The 26,274-nt window shown below is 39.2% G+C and overlaps 1 protein-coding gene across 1 annotated transcript; it reads right to left on the bottom strand.

Moving 5' to 3' along the window:
* Nucleotides 1-326: 326 nt before the first annotated feature.
* Nucleotides 327-25,097, bottom strand: nagpa (N-acetylglucosamine-1-phosphodiester alpha-N-acetylglucosaminidase). Its single transcript, XM_084556718.1, has 12 exons — nucleotides 24,368-25,097; nucleotides 20,594-20,799; nucleotides 19,464-19,731; nucleotides 16,292-16,431; nucleotides 13,912-14,020; nucleotides 12,061-12,189; nucleotides 11,715-11,920; nucleotides 11,248-11,295; nucleotides 10,158-10,286; nucleotides 9,635-9,766; nucleotides 6,579-6,660; nucleotides 327-4,528 (listed from the first exon to the last, which is right to left on the bottom strand). Exons 1-12 carry the CDS (start codon nucleotides 24,448-24,450, stop codon nucleotides 4,270-4,272), a joined length of 1,791 nt encoding a protein of 596 aa, XP_084412844.1. The 5' UTR covers nucleotides 24,451-25,097; the 3' UTR covers nucleotides 327-4,269.
* Nucleotides 25,098-26,274: the final 1,177 nt, after the last annotated feature.

Raw genomic sequence — 26,274 nt, 5'->3', positions numbered from 1 at the left:
AACAACAAACAACCAGTAAAACAAGCATTAAATGAGGAACAGATGCAGTTTTTCTGCAGCCTTGTTAATCGCTAAAGATGCACGCGACCTGGTTTACAGATGAATCCCTGCAGAAGAAACGAGGCTGAAACGAAGCAGAAATGAAATGGTGAAGTCAGACCCCAGTGTTTCCCTCCACAGATGATCAGTGCAAACATTTGCCATTGCACGTGCTGCTGCAGCTGCGCAGAGCAATGGTCAGTGGTCGCTCAGATAAACGGTTAATTACCACCTTAAGTTATCCAGGACACCTTAAGACACTGGAGCACATCAACAGAGTAGTTATAGAGAGGAGGCAGAGGAAGGTGTGACCATGACAGAAAATCACATGTAAGAAAGACATGCTGACGCAGAAGACATGTCTAGTTAGGGTTATGATACGTGTGAAGATACAGCCAGCCAATGGTTAGCTTAGCCTAGCATAATAACTGGAAACATTATATGCCCTGACCCTAGATTTAAGCTTCTAGTTCAGATCTGTGCCATAGCCTGTTGCACACATCTCCAGAAATGTAAATACAAATTGCAGCTACACAAAGACAACTGTGGCTGGTCCAAAACACATTTGCCTGTCTCTCAGTGGCCAAACAAGCACAGAAGATTTTCCCTCCTTCTGCTTCCAGGACACCATCTACTCAGAAGTCTTCACTCTTTTCTGTGTTGACCTATTTTTTAGTTCCTGCATGAGTCAGTCAGTTTGTTTTAGCAGTGCAATTACAAAATGATGCTGGAACACCAGCAGACCTCACAACAGCATAGGCTCTGCATAGATTGTTGCAGAAGTTATGCTAAGTTCTCCTTTAGCCCCTTTCTATTTGAGCCTATTCCTGCTTCACTGTCACATGAACATCAAAGAACAGAAGCTGACGGCTTAAATTAAAAAAAGACAACTGTATTATTTAAAACTAGGTTTTATTCATACCTCCGCATTAAGATGTCAACCACTTCTTGCCACTCTTCCTGTACTCAAATGTACATTGATATGTAAATAAAAACAGTTATAAATGTAGACACAGGTTCAAAGATTATTTTATTCTTTACAAAACAACAGCAGAAGCTATAAATGTAAAATGTCACAAATTCGTAGAAGCAATGTTGTCGAAGTCCTTGAAAACTGCATTTGTACGAGACACAGCTCAGTTAACAGCAGCCTGTTTCACATGTAAACTACTTACAGATGCTGGCATTCATACACCAGGGGGCGCTACACAAAGACGTTCATTTCCGAACAAGGTGACAAAATACAAACTGTTTCTCTCTTTTTGGTATCTTTGCTTACATTAATGCACTTAGACTAGTGATTTTGTGTCTTACTATTCTTCTACATTCATTACTTCTTTAAACAAACGTTCTGACACATCTGATTGTACACTGATATCTTTAAAACAGCTCGCACACCACAGAAAACTAATGTCAGACTGATGCATTCACACTTATCTGTAAAACATCCCAACCACAACAGGAGAACGCCATACGCTATGGCGAGTATTAGCACGCAGACCTGTGGGGGAGGCAGCTCGTTTAGGTCAGACCAGCTGAGAACCACTGATGTAATATTACATTGCTCTTGCATGAATGTGACTCTCATATGTGAGCTGCAGGGCAATGCGCCACTCAGCTGAACACTTCAACGTGTGCTGTATATCTGCATGTGGCCTGTCAGTCATACTGTCAGTCAGAACCTTATATAAACACAGGTCAGCTCCTGGAGCCTCAAAGTGAAAGGTAGTTTCCTGTTAAAGATGAGCCTATGATCCTGTTGTTGTTGTTTTTTAATGCAAAATACATAGATAAATGATAAATGTTATGGTGCTATAAATGGAACATTTTAATTGCAATAGCCTTTGAGGCTTGAATTTTATGAGAGGCACATATAAGTCAGTTGATTTTACAAATATAGAATCTTAAATCGAGCATTTAGACACAGCATAAAAACTTCCCTCCTTTTCCTCTTATAAATGTAAACCTAGTAAACATCAGCATTTTTGCATCACGCTTCAGGAGAGTCTCACTCACCAAACATTCAAGTAACAGACGAAAAGTTAAAGACAGGAATTTAAAAAGAGTTCAGAAATCAGGAACAAAATATAAATGGGAAACACGACGCTCATGGTCGAGGTCAGAGTTCAAGCGAACGCTCCAGTGAACTCGACAGAAATGCCTTTAAAGGTGCAGTGACCTGCGGGTGAAACTTCAGTCTCAGCTGACCTGGATTTCTCTGCACATAAACAACCACGTCTGCATGGAGCCACACCCTAGTGTCCTGACGGTAACATAACGCTGCTGCTGGGTGGGAAAAAAAAGCCAGGTTTAAACCAGTCGGTGAGGCGGAAAAAGACGGCTTAGAGTATTTCAAATCCATCCACCATGTGTTTTAACAGTTAGTTAAAACACATACAAGCACCCTGGGAACATTGCATCCACAGTGACAACATGTGTTTTTGTGACTCTTCTTTTCACACCGCTTCTAACAATTGTGCAGAATTTGGTGAACAGGAATCAGAACTGGGAGATGAGACTTGATCAGTACTAAAGGTTTGGCAGTGTTTGTCTGTTGGTCTACATGTCTAATACGCTGGTTCACTGTGAAATATCTCAACAACTGTTTAGACATTCATGTTCTCCTCAGAATAAATCCCACAGGCAAATCACCTGAGCTCATCTCAAAAACTTAAGGTCGAACCATATCAGGATAAAAACTGGACTGAGCAAACTCTCCAATTTGTCTTCTGGATGCACAACAACAGCAAAATCCTAGCACGCCAACATTAGCATTTTAGCAGCTAAATGTTTTCGCTAATGCTTAACATTTCAAAGAGATCACTGGTTTTAAATGTCACTCAGAGCTAACATATTTAGTGTTTACGTTAGCGTTTAACACCTGTACCTTACCATGCTAAATGCTAACACGTTAACATGATCATTTTAGGCAACATTCAGCTGAGAGGGGTGAAAGTTGAGCACAGGATGAAACCTTTCCATTCGCAACATGCCACGCCGCCTTCTGCTGCCAACAGGCAAAACCAATCAACAGCAACGATGAACAGCGTAAAATAAAATGTGCAGTTCACAGAAACTACATTAAATTGCCGTTTTCTTTTTCCAGTAAACACTAAGAAATACACAAAGTTGTCCCCGGTCCACATGCACGTTTCAGTAAACCACAATTTTTGTTGATCAAGAAAGGTGTGCTTCTTTCAATTTTTATTTTTATCTGATTTCTAGTAACTCAAAATAGATTGCATATTAACCTCACATTTATCTATTTTAAATAAGGACCTCATAGCCCTGCTTGTGTTGAAAAATATGCCTGATTAAAAAGTCAGGCCCTCAAGGTTTAAGTTTGTCTGATTTTGTGGCTACAAGATGAAAAGCTGTTTCCACATAAAAAGGAGTACGTGCCATGAAGCAAGTTCAACTAATTTGAATGAAGGGTTCAGCTTGGGTTTCCTGTTGTCTCTCAGCTTAAACACTGCTGATGTTGTGCTTCTCCAAATTCAATTTAATATTAAATAAAATACCCCATGAGCCAAATATGAACAATATCACTCAAATACTACAATGCTCATATACCAAGTGAAACTATTTATAGAAATGTATATTATATTTTCATCTGTACCTTCCACAAGAACAAATTTATATGAGAGATATGATTAATCTCGTGATTCATTTAATCTATTAGTTGATAATCAGAAAAAAAAATACTGGGGTCTCAATTTTTCCAGTGATATGGTTGATCAGTACTATTGATATCGGTGTTACCATGGTTATCTACCTGGTTACCATGGAAATCTGAAATCAGAAAATCTGAATCACGGTCAACAATAGGTGGGTAACCTATGCACCTCATTTTGTAATCTCAGCATGTGGTTAGAGTTCAAAAGTTTGTCAGTTTACATGGCAGAAAATGTCAAAAACCTTATCGTACCTGGATCTGGCATGGATACACTGAGATTGCTGACAAAATAAAGCTTTGACCGCTTACTGTTCATCATCAGATGCCTTGACTACACACACAAATCTTAAGTGAAGACCTGAACAGCTGCCAAAAGCTTCCTGTGAAAATACCTGGAGGGCAGTTTGATGCCAGCAGAGAGCGTATAAAGAATGTGGCAAGGCTGCCGTGCTCTGTTCTTTAGTATCATTTCATTTCAGGACTGTCAGTGGAAATAAGTAAAGCAGAGGGTCACTGAGTTTTTTGTGCAATTACAGCGTCCTCTGTCGTGACAGCTACAACCGCCCTGAATGCGACGGAGACCAGACCTCATCCTCAGAGCCCGAGCCGTCAAAATCCCCTTTTCCTGATTTCCCAGCGTTGTCTCTGGAATGTGAAGCCGCTCCGTTGATGTCGTTGAGCGGGACGTAGGAGTAATCCCGGCGCTCTTGCAAGTGGGGCACCACAGAGCCGCGGCACACTCGGACGAGGTGAACGATCAGGCTGGCTGAGAGGAGAGAAGCCAGGACGAGGGTGATTATCAGCCACGATCGCCTACGGAAAGAAGGAGGTTGGGTCAGTTTCAGGACTCTGAGGCTCAGGAAGAGAAACTAAAATATACTAAACACTAAAATCTAAGAGGATGGCATGAAGAACCCAGAAGTCAGATGCATAATAAACTCAGGTATCATATTTGGAAATGTTTGAATGACACTGAGCAAGTCTTACTGTGTTGCTTGAACTTAAGAACTGACTTCATTTATCATTAAAATTTTTTGTCAAGTTGTTTTCTTACTTAACTGATAAGTTGTTTATCTAATGATATGAGAATATATTCTGTCTACATACAGTACAGCCATGTAAACACACTGACGAGCAACAAATTGTGTCCAATTAAAACCTGCAATATTTAATTTCTGATTAAGCAGAGCATCCCTATCTCTTCTGTCTTTACATACTGGGTCTAATTTTGCAACAGCAGCGTGCATTACATCTCTGAAGCACAAAATGCACTTGTGAATGTAAATGATATACCATATTTATCTACAACTGACATAATATTACCAACGTCACCTTTGCACACGATCTCCAGAACAACTTTCCCTGCCTGAAGAAATGAGGGACACAGAGACATTTCCTGAATGGACTGATATACAATATCCAGGAAATAAAATGGAGAAAATAAAGCTGTAGTACACCAAGAGGCAGAGCCTTTGTCTCATCTGAATGAGCTGAAAGTTATGCTTTGAAAACACACAAAACAAGTCACCAAAGTAACTTTTTTTTTTGTGCTTCCAGGGAACATTTGAACCTGAATATGTCTGTGACCCTTCGTTATCTCATCACTGATACTTTATCAGAACTAATTTATACATGGGAACATTTTCACGGTGTTCCTCGCGTATCTGATCAACTACAGACAGAGGACAACTGTATCCAACATAGACATTACATATAATACATAGGAAATATGGAATAAAGGTACATGGGTTCAAACAGTATCTCCTCAATGACACTTCCATTTTTGTTCAGATAAAATAAATAAATAGTTTAAAAACAGCTGGGAAATAAGTTTAGGCTGTGGTCATTTTATCACAGAACTTAAAAATTAAAGAATAAATTGAAGTATAGAAAGTTGGAATGGTTTGATGGAAGGGTATTTCTAACCGTATCCAGCCATCAGACATGTACTTTGGACTGGCCATAAATCCATCTCAGGGATAGCTGCCAGTGTCTAAGTTGGAGAGTTTCCAAGTTTTGGTCAAATAAGGGTTAAAACTGAAGTTCTTTTTGTTTTTTAAACACTACCTTATATGTCTATGACCAGAGCACCCCCTCACAAAGTGCTTTCTAGAAACCATAGCAACAATAACAATCCCTAACTTGCATGTGAAAGGTAAGGAGGCTAATGAATGCATCCCGTACGGCCCCACAACTTCAGCCTTGTTTACATGTAAAAGAGGGTCAGACAAAAAGCCAAAGCCTCAGAGCTCTTTTTCTTTTATAAAACAGAACTGATGTGTTCACATTATTCCTGACTAAATATGTACTAAATAACGTCAAACTGTGAAATATAGGATGGAAATACCTCTTTTGACATATTTTATTTTATTTTATAAAGACTATTTTACCGCGCGACCCTTAACAGGAATAAGTGGGTACAGAAGATGAATGAATGAATGAACGAATGAATGAAGACTATTTTAATGAGCCTTCGGTTAATTTAACAAAGAAATCTGCATAAAATATGCATTTAAGCAACTGGAAAATAAGACAGATCAGCTGTGGATAAATTTACATGTATTTAGAGGCACATGGTCTACTTCTGAGAGGTGTTTGAGTCTTTTTTCTTGCAAACTCTCCCTAACATTAAGAAAGTCACCAATATTTTCATCAGTTTTATGTTCTTATTCTGTCTTGATCACAGTGAGAAGTATTTTCCTCACATGCTGGATTTAACTCTAGCGATAAAACCGCTATAAGATTCTACTTAAATTGCAAAGTGTGAAGGAGACAGTTTATTGGATGGACAACCAAGATGGACAGCACAGGTGAAAGGTCAGAGTTGAGCGTAGGTTTATGTGACTTGACCTCTGACACTTACTCTGTCAGATAAGGTTGATCTCTGTGAGCCTCTTCCTGTCGTCTCCAAGATGTAAACATCTGTTTGGCCAGGCAGTGTCCAGCTATGGAGGGAAAGAAAAAAGAAGATGAGTAAATGATAGCCATGGTTAGCCAGCGTTTTAACCCCATTCTGAGTAGACAGTCACTTTCCTGCCCTGTATACTTCAATTTTTCAGAGAACTGGCTGCTGCTCCTGTAATAAAAATCCTGTCCAGAGCAACATTATCGTATCATAAAGCAGAGTTTTTCTGCATAAAGAGCTACTTTTGTTTGTTTATATCAGCGTAGAATGAAATGAGACTTTTGTGGTTTGTAATCCGATAAATGGGATCATGCTGAACACAAATACACTGCTCAAAGGAATTAAAGGAACACTTTAAAGACACATCACGTCTCAATGGGAAAAACAAATGCTGAATATATATACTGATATGGACTGGGTAATGTGTTTGGAATGAAATGATCAACCTACAGGGGGCTGAATTCAAAGTCAAATAATGATGCAGCAGGCTGGTCCAGTTCAAAATGGTACTCAGTAGTTTGTATGGCCCCCACGTGCTTGTATGTGTGCCTGACAATGTCTGGGCATCCTCCTAATGAGACCACGGATGGTGTCCTGAGGTATCTCCTCCAGGACCTGGACCAGGGCATCACTGAGATGCTGGACAGCCTGATGTGCATCCTGGTAGTGTCGGATGAAACGAAACCTAATGTCCCAGAGATGTTCTACTGGATTTGGATTGGAGTGTGGGGGCCAGTCAATGGTATCAATTCCTTCATCCTCCAGGAACTGCCTTCATACTCTCGCCACATGAAGTCAGGCTTTGTCGTGGACCAGGAGGACCCAAGGACCCTTTGCACCAACGTAGGGTCTGACAAAGGATTTCCTCCTGATCCTAATGGTATCTGGGTGCTGTTGTCTTGCCTGTAGAGGTCTGTGTGTTTCTCCACGTATATGTCTCCCCAGACCATCACTGACCCACCACCAAACCAGTCATGCAACGATGTTACAGACTGCATAACGTTCTCCACGGCTTCTCCACACCCTTTAACGTCTGTCACATGTTTAGGGTGATGCCATACAGGTGGGTACCACTCTCCTATGGCCTTATATTTGTTATTACTCTGTCACAACAAACCTTGAAAATGTGAGGATGAATTGTAAGTAGATTTATGGAGGTCTTATCTGCAGTAGAGATAATGATTTTCTTAGGAGGTCCAATTAAATGATTACAACACGTGTGTTCAAATGTGAATAATGACTCAGAGGTTTGACATTTATGCTATGCTGTTGCAATGTAGCTTTCTTTTAAAGAAAGCTGTTGTTTTGTGTCTAAATTTACACACAAAAAGTACTGACAGGTGATTCTCTTATTTTGTCCACTTCTACCAAGAGGTTGTCCTAAATGTCAGGACAAATCAGTCGTACAAAAATGATCACACAGTTGAATCAACATCCTTCTCAAAGTGTTTCTACAAGAACTGAACAACTAGAAGAACTGAACAAAGGAAGGATTTAATGCAGCCTGATGCATTAGTTAGAGCTAAATGTACTCAATGAATTGGCAGCTTACCGAAGAACACAAAAGAATCAACAGTTACGGTACTGAGCAGGTTTTTGAGAGCTTCTGTGCAGGTGAGTAACATTCACCCACTCTTCACAGCTGAGTTGACACAGTGTTGCTTTGTTTGGACAGACGGCAACAGAGACCGAACTGTTTTCACTTCTGCTCTATGCAAATAGTCAACCATTAGATACATGTGAGCACAGGGACACTTAAACACAAATGATGTCTCTGCCTTTTCTCCCAGACACACAAATATTAAGGCTGACATGCACATTCAGAGAGACACAACGTCTCTGTGCATTATAGTGGAGATAAATATAGTGTATTATCATTGTTCAGTTCAGAAGGGCAGAAATAAATGAACAATGATTGGAGGTTAGTTTAAAAATGCAGCTGACAGTTCACCATCATTGTAAGCTAGCTAATGTTGTAAATGCATCTTTTTCTTTCCGTATTCCATTCAAACTAAAACGGTCTCTAGACTGTGTAATTAATAAGTGTTAACAGCTTATCCAGAGCTTTACCTAAAGCAAGAAACATGTCAGCTGAGTGAGGGTAGTGGGTAGCAGAGAAAATAGTAAGAGCCTCTAACTTTCACAGTCATTCTCCATTTTAAATGCAGACGAGCATACAAGTATCTGGGCAAGGTCGGTGCAAACGCAAAAACTTTCTCTAACACTCATAATACTCATACTCATAATTTTTAATGCTAACATAGACCAAAGCGTAGAATGATTTTATTGTTAACCTGTATTCATGTTATGATTTGGTCAGTCTGTCTTTCTACGCAGCAAACTGAAAAATGGGTGAATTAGACGAAACTTTTCTTTCATGTTGTTCAGGTGTTTCTGTGGACAAACAACATGGAACTGCTAATGTGAAAACAAAGTATTTTGGCCGCCAACATGAAGGCAGGTCCCTGTAATGTGACCCTGTAATCAGATGAATTAATGTGACGACAATACGAGTAACACAAGTAAACACATTCACACACATCTTATCTCTTAGTATAATGTAAAGTGGAGGTGAGGAAGAGCAAACAAGAGATGCTGCATGGAGATTATATTTTCAAACAGTTCGTTCATTCATCTGAAAACAGATCAATCAGAATTTTTTTCTGACCACATTTCATCCTCAAAGACGATGGTTCTCCACTATCCTTCCAGTTTCTAATAATGCATTGGACAGTTCTTAACCCACTTTTAGTAGTCTCTACAGTCTCCTTAGATGTTTTCTCTGCGTGATTCATGCCAATGATTTGACTAACCCACGACCACAGGATGTGTCTTTCGACATGGTTGTTTAAGAAATGAGAAGTTGCTCATTGCATCAGTTGGGCTTAAATAACTTGTTGCCAGCTGAAAGATAATCACCCATGCAGCAATTATTCAATAGGAGGCTCATACCTATTTGCTTAGTTAAATCCAGGTGGTGACCTTTTTTTCGGCCAGGCAGTGTATGTATGTACCTCTGTGTAGAGTGTAGTTGTTCTCTCCTGACAGAGTGGCGTTGCAGCTTCCTGTCTGTGGGTCACATGGACACAGGTTGTCACAGCGACACTCCTGAGCACAAGACTGGCCGAAGAAACCCAGAGGACATGCTGAAATTTAAATAAAAGGGACATTTTTAACATTTGAACACAAACTGACACTCGTTCCGTTGTCATACAAGATATCTTTTGATACTTTTTTAGCTTTGATATTCGATCAGTGTTAACTGTAACAATTTGTATTGGCTATAATTAAATTAGCCTGACAAACCATGTGCAACGTCTCATAACAGCTCACCAACACACACAGAAACCTTTTATAACCAGCATTACTTCCTACATGAGACAAGAGACAACATTTAAGCCTGTTGTAAATTAAATTCAAGACGTTGTTATCTTCTAAAGATCTGACTTACTCTGACTTGTTTGCATGTACTGTAGCTGGTAATCGACATAATTCCATTTACACAAATCTAAACAGTATAGTTTAACACAGCGCTACCTTGTTCGCAGGAATTGCCACGGAAACCCGAAGGGCAAGTGCAGCGGCCGTGGACGGGGTCACAGAAACCACCGTTAAAGCAGGAGCAGGTCTGATTGCAGCCATCACCGTAGAAACCTGGGAGGCACTCTTCAAAGACATAAAGAAATAAATCATGGCATGAGTGAGTTTCATCATTGTGTATCTAAAGTTTCTTTCCTTGTGAAGCATTTCAGACATATGTATTGTGAGCAAACCATACATTCTAATATGTAAACCAAACATATATAAACATAACAAGATGATTATGACAAATACGACAAATAAGTGACTCCTGAGAGCTGGCACCAGATTTTTAAACAGAGAAAGAAGTTGATAGGTAAACTATGTGTTTGCTGTTGGTTTTCTAAGTTTATGAGGCCTAATATGAGTTGTAAACCTTGTTTTAAAACTAACTGTCTGCAAAACCATTTCTTTTTTGTGGAGCTGTTTGCATTTGGAAAGCTGACAAGCCAGAGTTTACTGTATTATTTCCCTCAAAAATCAGCTCAGCTAAAGCTTGAGTGTTGTGTAAAATTTGTGTGTCAACGTTTTTAAATGCTGGAGCGAATTAGTCTTTAAAATAAGGTTAGGGGCTACGGAATGTAAAGCTTAGCTTATACAGATCTACACAGAGCCTGCATTATAGCCAACACAATTTATACTTGTCATAGCGCAGCTGTTGCAACAGCTTGCATCCCGCCATCTTGAAAATCCCAACTTGTGAGTTGGTGTGTTGGCATCTTTCTGTAACAACTGTAAGCTGCTAAAATGTTAGTCAGTTACTCAGCTGTGTTCTCTGTACTGCAAACATCAGCAGGTGAAACTCAGTGCCTGAGCTACACCGTACCTAAGGTGTTCAATTCAATTCAGGTTCATTTACATAGCTTCGTAAAAAACAATTCAAACTGTGTCAAAGCACTTTACAAAATCCGGTCTGAAACCCCCACAGCAAGCATTAAGGCGACCGTATAGATCAAAAGTAGATGCATAAACATACTTTTATGTCAACTACTTATACGTGAGGAGGATTAGTTTGAGGTACTTGTGACCAGATGAGGCTCTTTATTACCTTGGCTACAGTTGTGTCCTCTCCATCCAGCATCACAGACACAGCCATCTGCAACAGTGGAGACACACAGAAACAAATGAAGCACTGCAAACACACAATGAGAACACTGAACGTTTATCTCTCCTATCATCTCCTTTAAAGATGTTTGAATAACAGATTGTTTATTCAAGTTCAATTACCTGGTTAAAGTGTCTTAAAGTAGTTTGATTGAGTGGAAGTTAACATATCAGTTTTTGGCTCACTCTGGCTCATTGAAAGGAACAAAGACATATTTTCAAATTCTCCTAACCGTGTCTTATCCACATAGTTCACGGCTGAAGAGCTGTTATTGATCGAATACACCTATCAATGACAACAGTGTGGGTCTTTACAAAGTGTTTCCTTAAAAGGTCCAATTAAAATATTCTGCGTTCAACTTTTATGTTTCTCCACGGGTGGATGCCGCTGAACTCCACCTCCACACTTACTTGCAGTGCAGACACCATGGGGCCCACAAGCTGGTGGTTGACACACCAGAGAGTCACAGGCTGCACCCGTCCAACCCTCCTGACACCGACAGTGTCCGTCCACACAGTCACCGTGTCCGCTGCAGTTTGCAGGATGGCAATATCGCTGATGGACGCACAGGATGGTGGAAACCCTCCGACCACAGCGCCACCTGCCATCTGGTATGCTGAATAAAAAAAAAAAAAACATTTATAAAAGTAACCATTTCAATTACATCTATTGGTGGAAATTTAAACATTTCACTGTAGAGAATAAAGAGCTTTCAGGTGTAAATGTATAACGTTTGTGAAGGATTTATTGGCTCACCAATGATCAGAGGGGTAGCTGGCCAGTGATCCATCAATCACGTAGGTGGAAGACCCGCCTCCATCCAGATTAATGGCATTGATCACTCCATATTTCTTCAAGAACTCAGCCATCTCCCAAAGACTCATACTGTATGGACATAAAAAAGACCTTTGGTAAAGATGGTAGTGTGATGTTAACAGGAACCGACCGACAGCTGAACCATCTGTCCTTCAGCCACAACAATATATCAAATATTATGCAATGGACTGCCACAACACATGGTACATACACTCCTAGTCTAGAAGATGACTCCTACGGACTTTGGTGTCAGCCTTTGAGCTTTGTAACAGAGTAACAGAGTCAAACCCTAGGACATAAAATATAAATCGCTGTGGGTTAAACATCGCTAGTATGACAGACTGACAAACAGCCACAAAAAATCTGAACAACATGCACCAGTTATAAATCTAGTGTAAGCAGAAAGATGTTCCACATGTGCTCTGTGAAAATGCTTTTGTAAGTAAAAAGTGCATAAGCAACAGTCTGCAAAGTACTTCATGTAACCTTGTCTTTTTCCGTTTACATAGGGGCCTGTTAGGAGCGGCTCTGGATAAAGACTCAGTGACAAAAACAAGTCCCCAATCAAGAGTGAACCTGACCTAAATTGTCACCATATTGTGGGTAACTAAATGTGAATATGAACAATTTTCCTAACAGCCATGAATTAAATTTGTCTAATAATACTGATTGAACCACCGGCTGCGGTTTGTATGCCATTGTTGTGTATTTACACTGACTTCTTTACGTTTCTAATTCTGTAAGCAGTAACATTAGTTGAGATGTACATTGCAAAGCCTCTGAGTAAAATACCACAGTGCAGCCTCTACTAGAGCTACCTGATTATTCCAGAGAACATGCTTGTTGTTCATGAGAGACTCAGGGTCAGTCTTTGAGGTCACTGTTTAGACGGAGTTGACTTTTTACATGTTTTATTGAGCAGGCCATGACCTGATATTGAGTGGAGATATGCAGAGTGAGGCAGACATGGTCAGACATGTCAACTTGTTGTGCTTTTCAAAGCCAAATCATTAACACCAACACATTAATCTCTGAAGTCACTGCAGGTCTGGAGGGTCACAGCACCGAGGGTGGAAGGAAAGTCTGATCAATACAATCGATTGGTGGGGGGATATTAGTGGGTTCTTGTGACATGAGCTTAATAGCATCAGTTAATCTCACAAAGTGGCTCTTACAGAGGTTAAAATGTTCTGTGTCACTGCACTCCAGTTAATCACATTCACCATCCGACTGTTTTTTGTTTTTTTCTCAGCTTCCATTTCCTTTTTAACAACATCTCCCTCTGTCTTTTGTGTCTTCTTGTTCCCCTCCATTAGCATATATGTGTGTCTTTCTTTTTTCTGTAAATTGGTTTCCTTGTGGTTATCCAATAATAATCACATTATTTATGTGTGTTGAAGCTTCACTTTCTACTTGCATTTTTTTATATTGTGTCTTCTCAGTTGAGTATGTGCCAAACTGGTCATCTTGTCCACTAGCATTCAGGGCTGGGAACTGAACAAGCTGTACAAGCTGAAATGTCTGCTTGACACAACAGACACTACAAAACATGGCATTGGATGTTTAGTTACATAAAGTGTGTTGTTTAATTATCCCAGTAAGACATTTCCTGACCTCGTGCAATCAACCCCAACTATTTATTTAGGCAGAGTCTTTGTGTAGCTCCACCATCCAAACACACTGGTAAATAAAATAAAGAGGTTACATGTCATAAATATTTCTTTCTTACTAGATGTTTAGAAGGGAACAAAAGACAGTTGTAAACATTCTTCGGCTCGCTTCGTTTCTTACCCCCTTATTCCCGTTTGTCCGTCAATCTGGAATAGGATTAGCTTTCCCTCTGCATCGTGGCCTACTGCCGTCCTGGCCGACACCACATCCACAAACGTACGCAACTTCCCTGTGAAAGTATGAGAAAGAGATTTTCTATTACGGTTACCATTAACAGTAGGTCAAAAGGGTTTTTTAAATCAAATTTTGTTGATCAATTTTGCATCACTTGAAATGAAAAGGATTGTTGCACTGTGGATTACAAGATTCACACAAATCTACAAAAGTATAAATAGATTATATTAGACTGGGAGACAAACGCGAAAATTACGGTTTTGTCTCTTCTGCTGTAGCCGGACATGCCTAACCTCCCCAGAAATGTAACCACACATCTGTCACACAACTGTGACTCGTCCAAAATACATTTTCTTATCCATGTCCTTGAGTGGCTGGACCACTGTCTATGGGCTGGACACGCACAAGAAATTCACCCTCCTTCTGCCTCCTTTACACCATCTACTCAGGCACCTTTTCTCTGTTCTATGTTTATTAGTTTGGTAGCTCCCACAACAACATCAAAAATGATGGTGACACACCAGCGTACAACTATAACTTCTTATACAGGCTGAGTCCACTTGTGTGGTTTAGGACATAGCGTCTGTGTAGATTTGTTGCAGAAGTATAAATCAAGTCTGAAATCATGTCTTGACATCTGTGGATCCTGAAATGTCAAGTCTGTTGTTAAAGACAAAGAGAAGCCACAGAACAAATGGATATGTTGCTCTTCATCTTTTCTCTGTGGCTAGGCAGTAAGAGCTGAAGAATATTTGAATACACTGTGCTAACACATTGTTGAGAAAAAGTGACTAACACAGCTCAGTACAACCGTTTTAAATTTAAAGCTTGTTTTGCACACTTTTGCCTGTTAAACAGCCGGATACCAGGGCTAGGGCATGGGGCTCAATTTCAAACTTTGTGTTTCTTAGTCATTGCTTACATATAATGAAATTAAAGCAGGTTGCCCCACACAGAACAGTCCTTATCTAGGGTTTGGGCGTTTCTAAACATTCACACCAAGGGCATATTCAATGTAACTCTTGAAAAGCTGATAAACCACTTAACAATTTGACTACTGCAAGGACAACAATACGACATATGGTCTATCTGGAGTCCAAAGATGAGCTTATTGGAAACAGAGTATTGGCCATCAGTGGATAACAAGTGACAGACTGCACCAACTTGGTCCTTGCAATGATGTAGATATTTGTGCATCTTGTCGATTCTGCCCTCAGCAGGATTACGGATCACCAAACAATGCTCGTCAGTTCTCGTCTGCTGAATTCATTTGACAAGATCTTCAGCTGAAATGTAACGCTGCAGTTGACATTCTTGTTAATTACACACTAACTGGGTGCAGCCACATATGCTTCACACGTTTCCTGAGTCTTTACTCCCTAAAACATCTCTCAAGTTTGACCGACGCAACCCATGAAGGGTTTTTAAGAGGGACTGTGTCCACACAATATAGGGGAATTTTAAAGCAATAACTCTACTTACTTTACAACGTATTTACTAACAACTTTACAACTTATTTTGGTGGTCAAAAGGTTGATCACCTGCTTTTAATAAGAAACCTAAAATATCTGGTTCTGATGTATCAAGTCTGATCAATTCTGGTGACTGAAAGATAATCAGTGTTGTTCAGAAAAATAGTAAGCCAAAGAGGTAAACACACACATGAATAATAAATGGGGAAAAAAAGCAAATGACACCAACACTGAGGTCATGTTTTAGTTTTACGTAATCACTGACATATCAGTTCTGGGGAAACTTATCCTCATCTATTTTACAATGCGTGTGTGTGTATGTGTGTGTGTGTTTGTCCTATGAAGCTGTTTGCAGAGAAGGGACCTGGTGTGAACTTTGGTCGGTGCACATAGTTTCACTCTTGTCACTGTTAATCAAACATGGCACCACTGTGTTTTGGTGATGTGGACAGAGGGGTTTCTGTGTTAAGTAAACATTGTTGGGCAGCATCTGAGATATGATTACATTTAATTGCTGCTGAACTGAAGCTGATTGCAGTCTGGACTGCGGTCATGGGAACGGATCCTGGGTAAACGCAGGGCATTCTAGAAGGGAGGATTGATGTGTTAATTCAATCAGCTGAACTCAGATACAGAGAAAATAGATTTTCTTCTGGAAAGCTGCCGTTCCATATTTACTTTCCTAAACCCAGGGTCCACAGGACTTATTATATTTCTGATTCATTATTTAGTCTCTTGTTAAAGATTTTTGTCAAATTATATTATTTAACTGAACAAAAAACTCTTGGTCAAAGCTGAAGAGAAACTTTTCCTCTTTATGTTCACTCTTTTAAGACTGAATGTAGAATTCGTACCCGTCTCCTGTGTCTTGTCACATTCGGCCTCGAGACTCTGGTTGATGTAAATCTCGCCGTTCCTCAGCAGCCACACCACACCGCTGACCAGTTGGACAAATGGATTGGACTGGTCCAAAACTTCGTCCTGTGACAGGTACCTGGATAAGGAGGAAGGGAAACAGAAATTTACAACACCATAACGGCTCATAAATAACACTATTGTATATAATCTTTTTTTGGGTTTCTACATTGTATAGTTGATCAATATTTGGCCCAAACTGAAACGTTTCGACAGCTTTTGAATATATTGATAAAACATTTTGCACAGATACCCATGGTTCCAAGAGGAAGATCATTCCTGAGTTTGGTGTTTTAGCGCCACCAACAGGTGTCAACATCTATCCATCTAGCCACCTATCTACCTATCTATCTATAACTAATTAATGAGGAACAATAATGTGTATAAATATACTAAATAGCAATATTAAGATTCTAATTATTTTCCCATCCTCAGTCTCTCCTCCTTTATTCTATAGTATCTATCAATCTGTTGACCTATAATATCCATCCTATCATCTAAAATCATTTCAAACCAACATATGAGCAACACAACTAACAGCACAGAAATCTTACATTTTCATCAGTCTGAATGGATGCTTTATAGCAGTATTAAAATTCGTGTGACAGGATATTTCAGTCACATCCTTAACTGTAACCCACATCAGGTTTTTATACGTATTTCTCATTCATTCATTCATTAATCTTCTATAACCGCTTATTCCTGTTAAGGGTCGCGGGGGTCTGCTGGAGCCTATCCCAGCTGTCATCGGACTAGAGGCGGGGTACACCCTGGACAGGTCGCTAGTCTATCACAGGGCTATACGTATTTCTCCCAGGAAATAATTCTCCATAGGAAATGGCATAGACATACACAATGCAAAGTTTTGCTTAGCTGAAATACATCCTTTTAAAAATGTCCTTGTTTTTGGCTGCAACAAGGAATGATCAGTCATGTGTGATAACAGACTTCGCACAAGGTAACCTACAGCAACAAATCACCTTGTTTATGTCTTTCAGCAGCTGTTGATCTTTGATAAAGCCCATAAAAACACACACGCTGATATCAACACTTAGTTGGCTAAACAGCTGGTAAGACTCTGGACTTGATTCGGCTCAGTAGGTCAAAGGTACTGAGCATGTGGACATTGTCTCTACGAGGAAATGCTGCTGCTGTTCCAGTCTCTGGGTTTGGAGAAATATTATATGGGCTGGATTCTGGGATTTCTACCAAAATGATGATTAAGAGGAGGTGTACACACAAACCAGCCGTTGGATCACACCGAGACCGCAAGTTGGTAGAAGTTTGTTTTTAGCCTGACTGACATGTCGAGGACAACACAGCTGGACAGTGAGCAGCTTATATTTTAACTCCGCCATCTCTGGTTGTGTGACCACCTCTCAACACAACCGCAATGAGGGTTGCATCATGTAGGAATTCCTGGGATTTCTGACCTCAGTTATCAAATAAACAAGTTAAACAGACATTTTCATGGTTTTAATGACAGCATGCATTTGTGTGTGCCATGAAAATGTGTTGCTCATTGTGGTATTGAAAACATCTAGCTCTGCCCTGGGAGAATAATCAAGGAATCACTGTGGAATAAATAAATGTACTTTGTTTTCTAGAAGACAATTTGATGGATGATTTATGTACTGTCCATTGTTTCCTTTTAGTACTGTTACCAGGATAAATGAGTGGTTGAACATTGAGAAACAGACATGAACTCATCATGTGTGGATTGTTGTTGAGCTGGCCATTAAACTAGAACAGAGGTTAAAAGCTTCAGGCCCACGCAAACAGGAAGTCACTGAGCTGCAAACGCAGTTTACCTCAGACACAACTTGATCAGAGGCCAGTGGAAGAGTCGAGAGCAGACAGGCAAACAGAGGGAACTAAAAATGGCTTCTGCTTGAGCAATATTTATTTTCTGTGTATTTAACGACCTAACACAGATGATAACTTTTAAAAAGGTGCCCGTCTCGATTCTGGATGTTGTTATCGGCCTGTAGCATGACAGGTGTATTTCCATTTTTTGTAGGTAATATTTATAATTTGTGTTTGTGTCAGTATTACAATTAATAGGGCAAATATAAACAGGAAGCATGGAGCATTCATTATGTGGCCAACTGTTGCAGGCTTCAGTAGCTAATATGTCATATGTGTTCATTCTGGTGCATCGCAATTCATTTTATGGCCTTGGTTTTTGGTTTAGGTCAAGCTGACATCATATAAGAACAGATCTGAAGCGAAGAAAAGAACAGGAGTGATGAACAGGTGAGAAGGATCGTACTTGGAAAGGGAGCTGCTACAAAGGATTAAACATGCTGAATCTGACTGTTGTTACAAGGTTTGACTGAGTTTGGTCAATCCTCAATGCCAACTAGATTATGATGCAATTTAAACAGCTGTGTAACTATGGACCCATACCGTAAATGGGTTACAACATTTGTCTGTGGGTTTTTTTTTTTTTTTTTAATCTGTTCATGACAATGTCCACATTAAATGACTGCTGTCTTTAACTCAGGTTGTGTGTACCATGTTCACGAGGAGAATCCAGATGAAGTGGACCTATCCAGTAAGGAATTCATACGTTTTCAGAAACGACAGGGGTGAATGGTATGTTAATATACAGTGACTTAGTTTTATAGACTTTTCTTTGTACATTTAGAAATATGTCCTTTCAATGTACTTATCTGTTTCCTACATTAAGATAGCCTCTTGTTAGCTTACTAAACTGCTAGCCCCAGTGACTTCCAGACACCAGCAGTTAAACCCTAGCAGCAGTGTTGTCATGTGACCTCTTCAACATCAGGCATTGTGTGTACATTACTTCCCATTTCGTAACCACAAGCTCACGAGTTCCAAATGAGAGGAGAAACCACACTCCAGTCAAATCATACATACGAACGAGAAGTAAATCCTGCCGCTAAATAAATATACCGCTCTAAGGATTCCTTTCCATCCGTCATTACTCCTTAGCACAAATAACACATAAAAACATACAGCACCTTTTGTTCATTTTAGCATTAAACATTGGGGCCATGTTTATCGTGGCAGTTCAAGTCTGACTAATTCCATCTGAATAATCAAGAGTTTTTCAGTGTTACAGTTCCAACCTGGATCTCTTACCCAAACACCAGGCTGCCGTCCTTCCTAATTCCAAACTGGGCATTTTGCACTCCACCGCTGTCCTGCACTATTTTTTCATTGCTCACAACGTTGCCCAAACATTGCCCGGTTTGTGTGTTGAAGAAGCCCGCATTCTGGGCATACAGACAGCCAGCAGCTTTGGCTGTCTCCTCCACCGACGCTCTCTGATACATGTTGCAGCCGCCCGGCCCTCCCGGCTCCAACACTGACACTGTCCTCAGTGGGTCGTGGACCACCGTCATGTGACCTGAAAAAAACATGCAGTAGAATCAGATAAAAACTGATTATTTGGTCACACAAAGTGAAACTCTGTGTCCCCACCACAATCTGCAATATAATATACACCGATCAGCCACAACATTAAAACCACTGACAGGAGAAGTAAATAACACTGACCATCTTGTGACAATCCAATGCTCTGCTGGGAAACTTTTGGACCTGGCATTCATGTGGATGTTACTTAGACATGTAGCACCCACCTAGACCAGACCAGACACCCCCACCCCATAGCAATGACACTCCTTGATGGCAGCAGCCATCCCCAGCAGGATGCAGCCTGACAAAGGCACACACACAACAACGGTTTAGGAACAACTCAGTGTTGACCTGGCCTCCAAATTCACTAGATCCCAAACTGATCAAGTATCTGTGGGATGATCCACAGAGGCCCCTCCCCTCCACCCATAGGACCCAAAGGCCCCCCATTAACAACATTCTGTTACCAGACATCACAGGGCACCCTCAGAAGGCCCATGTCCATTCTCTGATGAGTCACAACAGTTTTGTGGGCACAAGGGAGACCTACACAATATTAGGAAGGTGGTCATAATGTTATGCCTGATCGGTGTAAAGTGACAACAACATCCTAAGAAGTCAGAAACAATTTAATCAGTGTGTGGTTATGACTGCAGTAATGGTATATGTTTTATAACGAGTTATATATAACGACAAGTTATTTTACGTCCCTCTGACTTTTAGGACAGAACATAAAATGTGTTTATTTTGAAGCCAGTGAGCATCATTAAGAACTTCACAATAAAACCACCAAAACAAATAAGAGATAAAGCAACAGACATAAAATGCAGAAAAACCAAGACTTTATAGCTGACCATAAACCCATCGGGAGCTTCCCGGCACATCCGACACAAACACTGTGGACTCGGCGACCGGCTGCCCACTATGGTTACTGGAGGGCCAGCTTTCATGGGTGGTGTTGCCATGAACGATGGACTGACAGTCTCGGACATAGCGGTGAGAGTGGGTGGGGCCGTGTCCGTGGGCATAGGGCAGCAGGAGGTCATCGTCCCTAGACCATCTACAAAGAGGGAGAAAATAGTTTACTAATTGACAACAGAACCGCAAATAACATCTGACGCATATGTGTATAATTCTATATAATTCATAAGGGTGTGCCGTCACATCCAAGTTACGTTCATAGCACTTTCACACCAGTATGCTTTGCAAGTTCACATCAACAGCACTTCGCATTGCCTACTTGTAGACAGTTTTCCATGCCCAAAGAAATGTTTACTGTTGTAACAGAACACTGAAGTTCACTGCAAATGATTCACATAAGTGAAAATTGTGAGAAAGGTCTCACGGTGTATTAAAAAGCTAAATTACAGAAGAATCCACAGTGGTTTAGTGATTTCATTTAAAAATTTTGCCAAAACATCGTTCAAATCTTTGACTAAACTTCTCAAATACAAAGTTAAGTTGCTTTTCTTTGTCATGTATGACAGCCATAAAGATATCTTTGGGTTTTGGACAGCCGGTTGTTAAGGATTATGAAGATGTCACTTTGGGGTTCAGGAAATTATATTAAAAATGGTTTATTCACCAACTTTAAATATCTCATAGATTAATTTACAATGAAAATAAATAATTAGTTGCATCTGTACTTTATTGTGTAGTCTGCCAAAAGACATATTTCCATTTATTAAATTAAAAAATCTACTATAAAACGAGGAAGTTATTGCCCATCTGTTAAAACACTTCAGGGTGTATTAGGTCAGTGCTGAGATGGATAAAGATCAATACACACGACTGCTTTGTGGTCATAATAACAGCTCACTTGATCAATGTGAGTCGTCAACTATTTATTTTCATAAATATTTGCTTCTGTGTGCAGCCGTTCTTGATCTTATAAGTTGCATCAAATTCCAGATACTGTAATAGAAGATTTGATCCACATTACCCGAAGCTATTTTTCTAGGAAAATAAGCAGCCAAAATAATGGGTCCAGAACAGCACACCAGTGTGTTCAGTAATGTCAACAACCCCTGTAGTATCTCATTGCTGACTCTCACTGAGAGGAAGAAAAACATTCCCACCAGTCTAATAACAGATAATACAAAAAAAACTTCCCCTGGTGGATTGTGTAGAAATAAATATGTTTTTTTAATTTTTTTATGATGACCTCTTAAACTCTTTTAAGGACGCAGATTTGATCATACTCTCTCAGTGAGTCAAATCAGAGTTTCATCACATGAAGGAATCCCAGACTCAGGTAAAAAATGTCTGTGAACAAAGCAGTTTTTCTGATTTGACTGTGCCTTGTCATTTTTGTAATGTTGAACTTTTGTCCTTGATTTTCTCTCTTCCGTCTACTTTAACATGTTACTCTGTAAGCTAGGTTCCCTCCTGAGGCATTTATGTTGGAATGAACATGTGAACTACAATGAATTCAGAATTGGCAAATACATTTTTTTCTTAAACTTCCAATTTCAATTTTGAAATGAAACGTCTGGCTTCAGACTACAACAACACAAATCCAATGACAAGTAAGTAAACAGTAGTTTCATAAGTTTGAACTCCTGGATCTGATTGCTGTCAGCTGTTTTGGGAAGATGAGTATGTGCAGACTGAAAGTTAGAATGAGACTCACTTTTAAAATAAGACCTTAAATGCTCCGTCATATTTCCTTCTTTTAATTGTATATAGAACAGTGTATATTTGGATTATTATTATTTTTTTTATAAACTGGAAGAAGCTGAGTTTCCTGAAATAGAGGAGCAGATGGGGAGAAAAGATTCGAGAATTGAGTTTTTGTAGAAGAAAGATTTTTCTAAGAGTTGTTGACTAGATTGTATTTCAATATGAAGATTAATAAACAATATAAAGACAAAGTTTGACTACAAAAAAAGAAGCTCAACTTCCTGACCATATCAGTAGATTTGTTTATTCTTTACTGACATAAGCAATGTGTTCTCAGTAGCTCAAACTGTATTTATCCTTCATATTACAATTAATTTAGTTTTTGTCCTTGAGGTACATCATTGTTTTTTGCCAAGTAAATCAATGTAAATCAATTTTCTAAAAAACTAAATAAATAGCAGTGTGTTTACTTTAAACCATTTCACATCAGCAGATAAACCAGAGTTAGCATGTTTAATCAATGACTGAAAATCAGGACAAACATTAGGGGGGAGACATTGATGGACACATGTGGTCAGTCACTAATCCAAATGAGGAACAATAACAGACCAAGACCATCTGACTAATCAATTAATTGATTAATCCTTGCAGATCTACGTGGTTTGAAGCTATAATTGGAAAATCTCCATTACAATGTGTGTAAAGCACTCTGACATGAAAAGCTATCAGATTATTATTTACCGAAAATGGCATCCACACGAACAAGGTCAGGCTGAGGTCACCACCTCGACGGGGGAGGGGTCAAGTGTTGTACAACGACAACCTCAAGGACAGGGACAGACTGTCTGTGTAGAGTGACATGGCCGCCACTGGAAGATATACATCAGCTTATACTTACATACATATATATATATATATATATATATATATATATATATATATATATATATATATATATATGCAGCAGTGGGGGAAGTTTGATTTTTGAGTTATTTTTTGCATGAGTTAGTCTCTTTACCATTTGCTCATTTCACGTCTAATTTGAAAAATTACTTTCAAATTCAATTTAGGATTGTTCTGTTTATCTCAAAGTAAACAAACAAACAAACAAAAAAACACACAACTCCTAATATACACTCCTGTCTGAAATAGTGTTATCTTTTGAGTTGAAGTTTGCTTTATTTCCATAAACGCAAGAATCATTTCAGTCATCATTTAAGCTTTGGCTATTTTCTTGTTGCAAACATGCATTTGAAAAGCATCATTTCATGAATTAACAATTCAAAAGTCAATAATATTTATTTTTTTTATCACACAATTATCAGTGATGCCTCAAATGCTTAGATTTCCTACTTGTATATCTTATTTGATTCATGAAAACGTTTTAGTTAAAGGATTTGATTTTTAGTTGTTTAATCTGCCCATACATACTACAATAGCGCCCCCGTGTGGCTAAAAAGTCCAACGGCACCAACATGTTCATAGAAGCTGCTTCTTAGAAGTATGAAACCAAAACGTGACGGCTCATCTTGTGACTAGAAGTTTGATTTCAAATGGTATCTTCTGGCGTGTTTCACAAAACACATAAACCTTAAAATGTTTTCATCAGCGTGACAAATGAAACCAATACAACCATGGTTATACGTTGATGGTGCTAAATTTTTAATTTCAGTCAGCTTTTGAATGTTCATTCAACGGAGCGGACTAAAAGCCGTCTTGTATCTGAGGTCAACTCTGTGAACTTTGTACTCAACTATCCTCCTGATAAGTTAATTGCTGGGTAGCTGTTGCCCAACCGCTGTCGTGTGAGTTTGTGAACTTTAGTTTCGTCAGGAAAACTAATTTTAAAATATCTTAATTGTACATTAAAATGTGTGTAGTCAGTTAACTAACGAAATTGTCACAAGAGAAGGACATAATTCCGGAAATACTTCTCTCAATCCTTCGGTTCGGCTAACAACAACTAACTCGCTAACGTTAGCTCAAACAGGAAGCAGCGGTCTTACCGGGTGTTTCTGCTCTCGGACAGCCGGACGCAGAGCAACAATAGCAGCCACATACAAGTACATTTCACCGAATCTGCTGCCATATGCAGGGGGGAAACTAGCCTGCCACACTCCTCTCTCCTCCTGCTGGATCATCCTGCTAGCGCACAACACATGACGCGGAAGTAAACACTGCAAAAGACACTTCCTGCTACATTACAAAATAAAAACATTTTTGAATGACAATGGAACCAATCAAATTTAAGGAAATTTTGACTAAAAATGATCATTTTTGCTCATTTTGAACATAAAATCGCAGATCACTACACAGCGACATCTTATAGCATAACTCCGCCGTTCCATGATCTCTTTTAAGTTTGGGCATCGTATGTTCATGTTCTTTATCTCTTGTCAGAATTCCTGACAGTCTCTATATTTGCAGACTAATATCTGTATTTATTCAGCCGGGATTGTCATACTATTTAAATACTTAACACATTAGGAAGTTATTACAACTTGCTATGCATTTATTGGCATTTGTATCATGGTTAGAAAGACAATATCGTATTTGAACATTGGCCTGTTGGTACTCTTGAAATCTAGAACTTGTTTACACTGAGGTCCCTTTTTATAAATTGTGTTAAATCCACACTAAGAATAAAGCCAAAGGTTCGGCCATTGCTTATTCATTGTAGAGTTTATGCATTAAAACAGTGAGAGATATTCCTTGCAAAAGCTATCACACAATGAAAAGTGTTACATTTTGTTCAGCATAGCAGCAATGTAAAATTTACATACATGGATTTATTTAATCTATGAATGACAAGTAAACTCATTCCATGGATAAAAATATATTAGAAGAATTGAAAAAACTAAACTAAAATGGACACTAAGAGGCGTTTCAGCATGAAAATATCCTTTTGAGACAATCCCTTGAATTGCACAGTTTTATTTTGAAGGACACAGTCATGAATCCGGAAGTTTTGACGCAGTATAGTAAATGGACGTGGTAAAGTCACATGACTTGTTTCGGCATGGCTTCAGTCTCAAGTGGACTGTGAGCTGTGTGGACATATTTAAACCAAAAACTGTTAATAAACGTGGAAGCTCAATGAGGAAATAGCGCGGTAATAATACAGAGAACATTTAAATAAAAACTGGCAATTCAAAGCAAATACAATAAAATAAGCGTTTGTGAAAAATATTCCCCATCAGAATGTTTTTGTACCAACTTGTAGGCCCATTTTTTTTCATATGGTCTACATCCATAATCTGGAGTCATCAGTTCAAGACTCAAGTCCAAACTGTGACTGAATGCTATATCTCTGTTAATAGAGAGTTTTGTTTCTCAGTTTTGTTGCCTTTAGGTTCCTCACCACTCTGAATTGAAGTCATTTACTCAGTCACCACACGATAAAATCACGTTTCAAGTGTTGCGAACACGTGGAGCTCAGCTGTTCATTCAAAACGAACACATCGTTTTATGGTATCAATGAAGCTGAAGTAAGCTATCAAGAAGCCTGTCTTTGCTGATGTCCATTAGTGGGACATGTATGTAGCAAAAACTGAAAATGAGTCATCTCCAGCCGGTCTCCAACTGTATGAGAGGACCTGCTATGTGGATCAACAGCAGAGAGGGGAGAGATCATCAGCAGCTTAAACTGAAATAATACTTAAAATGTAAGTACATGTAATGATGGATGTTTCATATTAGACAAAAACATTTTAAAAAAAGAGAGAGAATTGCATTTATCCATGGGTATCTTTAAGTTGGAAGACCTTCAACAGAGGTTACCTGAAAGACTGCTGCATTATTTTCTTCTGATAAATCAGAATTACACAGCCATATTTTCAAAAGAAGAAAAAAAAGTACTGGCACCCCTCAGTATTTTCAACAGTTCTGCATAAAATAATTCTAAACATCAGTG

This window comes from Chelon labrosus (assembly GCF_963514085.1).
Source record: "Chelon labrosus genome assembly, chromosome: 12".
NCBI lineage: Eukaryota > Metazoa > Chordata > Actinopteri > Mugiliformes > Mugilidae > Chelon > Chelon labrosus.
The sequence above is the reverse complement of the archived record's forward strand: the minus strand, read 5'-3'. Positions and strand labels throughout refer to the sequence as shown.

Bases quoted from the DNA above. Each gene is read 5' to 3' on its own strand.
- nagpa (XM_084556718.1), bottom strand. From the start codon at position 24,450: ATGGCAGCAGATTCGGTGAAATGTACTTGTATGTGGCTGCTATTGTTG. The intron at 16,432-19,463 runs GTAAGAGATCCA...CTCCTTATCCAG, and splicing joins GACGGCAGCCTGGTGTTTGG to GTACCTGTCACAGGACGAAG. The intron at 10,287-11,247 runs GTAATAAAGAGC...ATGTCTTTGAAG, and splicing joins AGGACACAACTGTAGCCAAG to AGTGCCTCCCAGGTTTCTAC.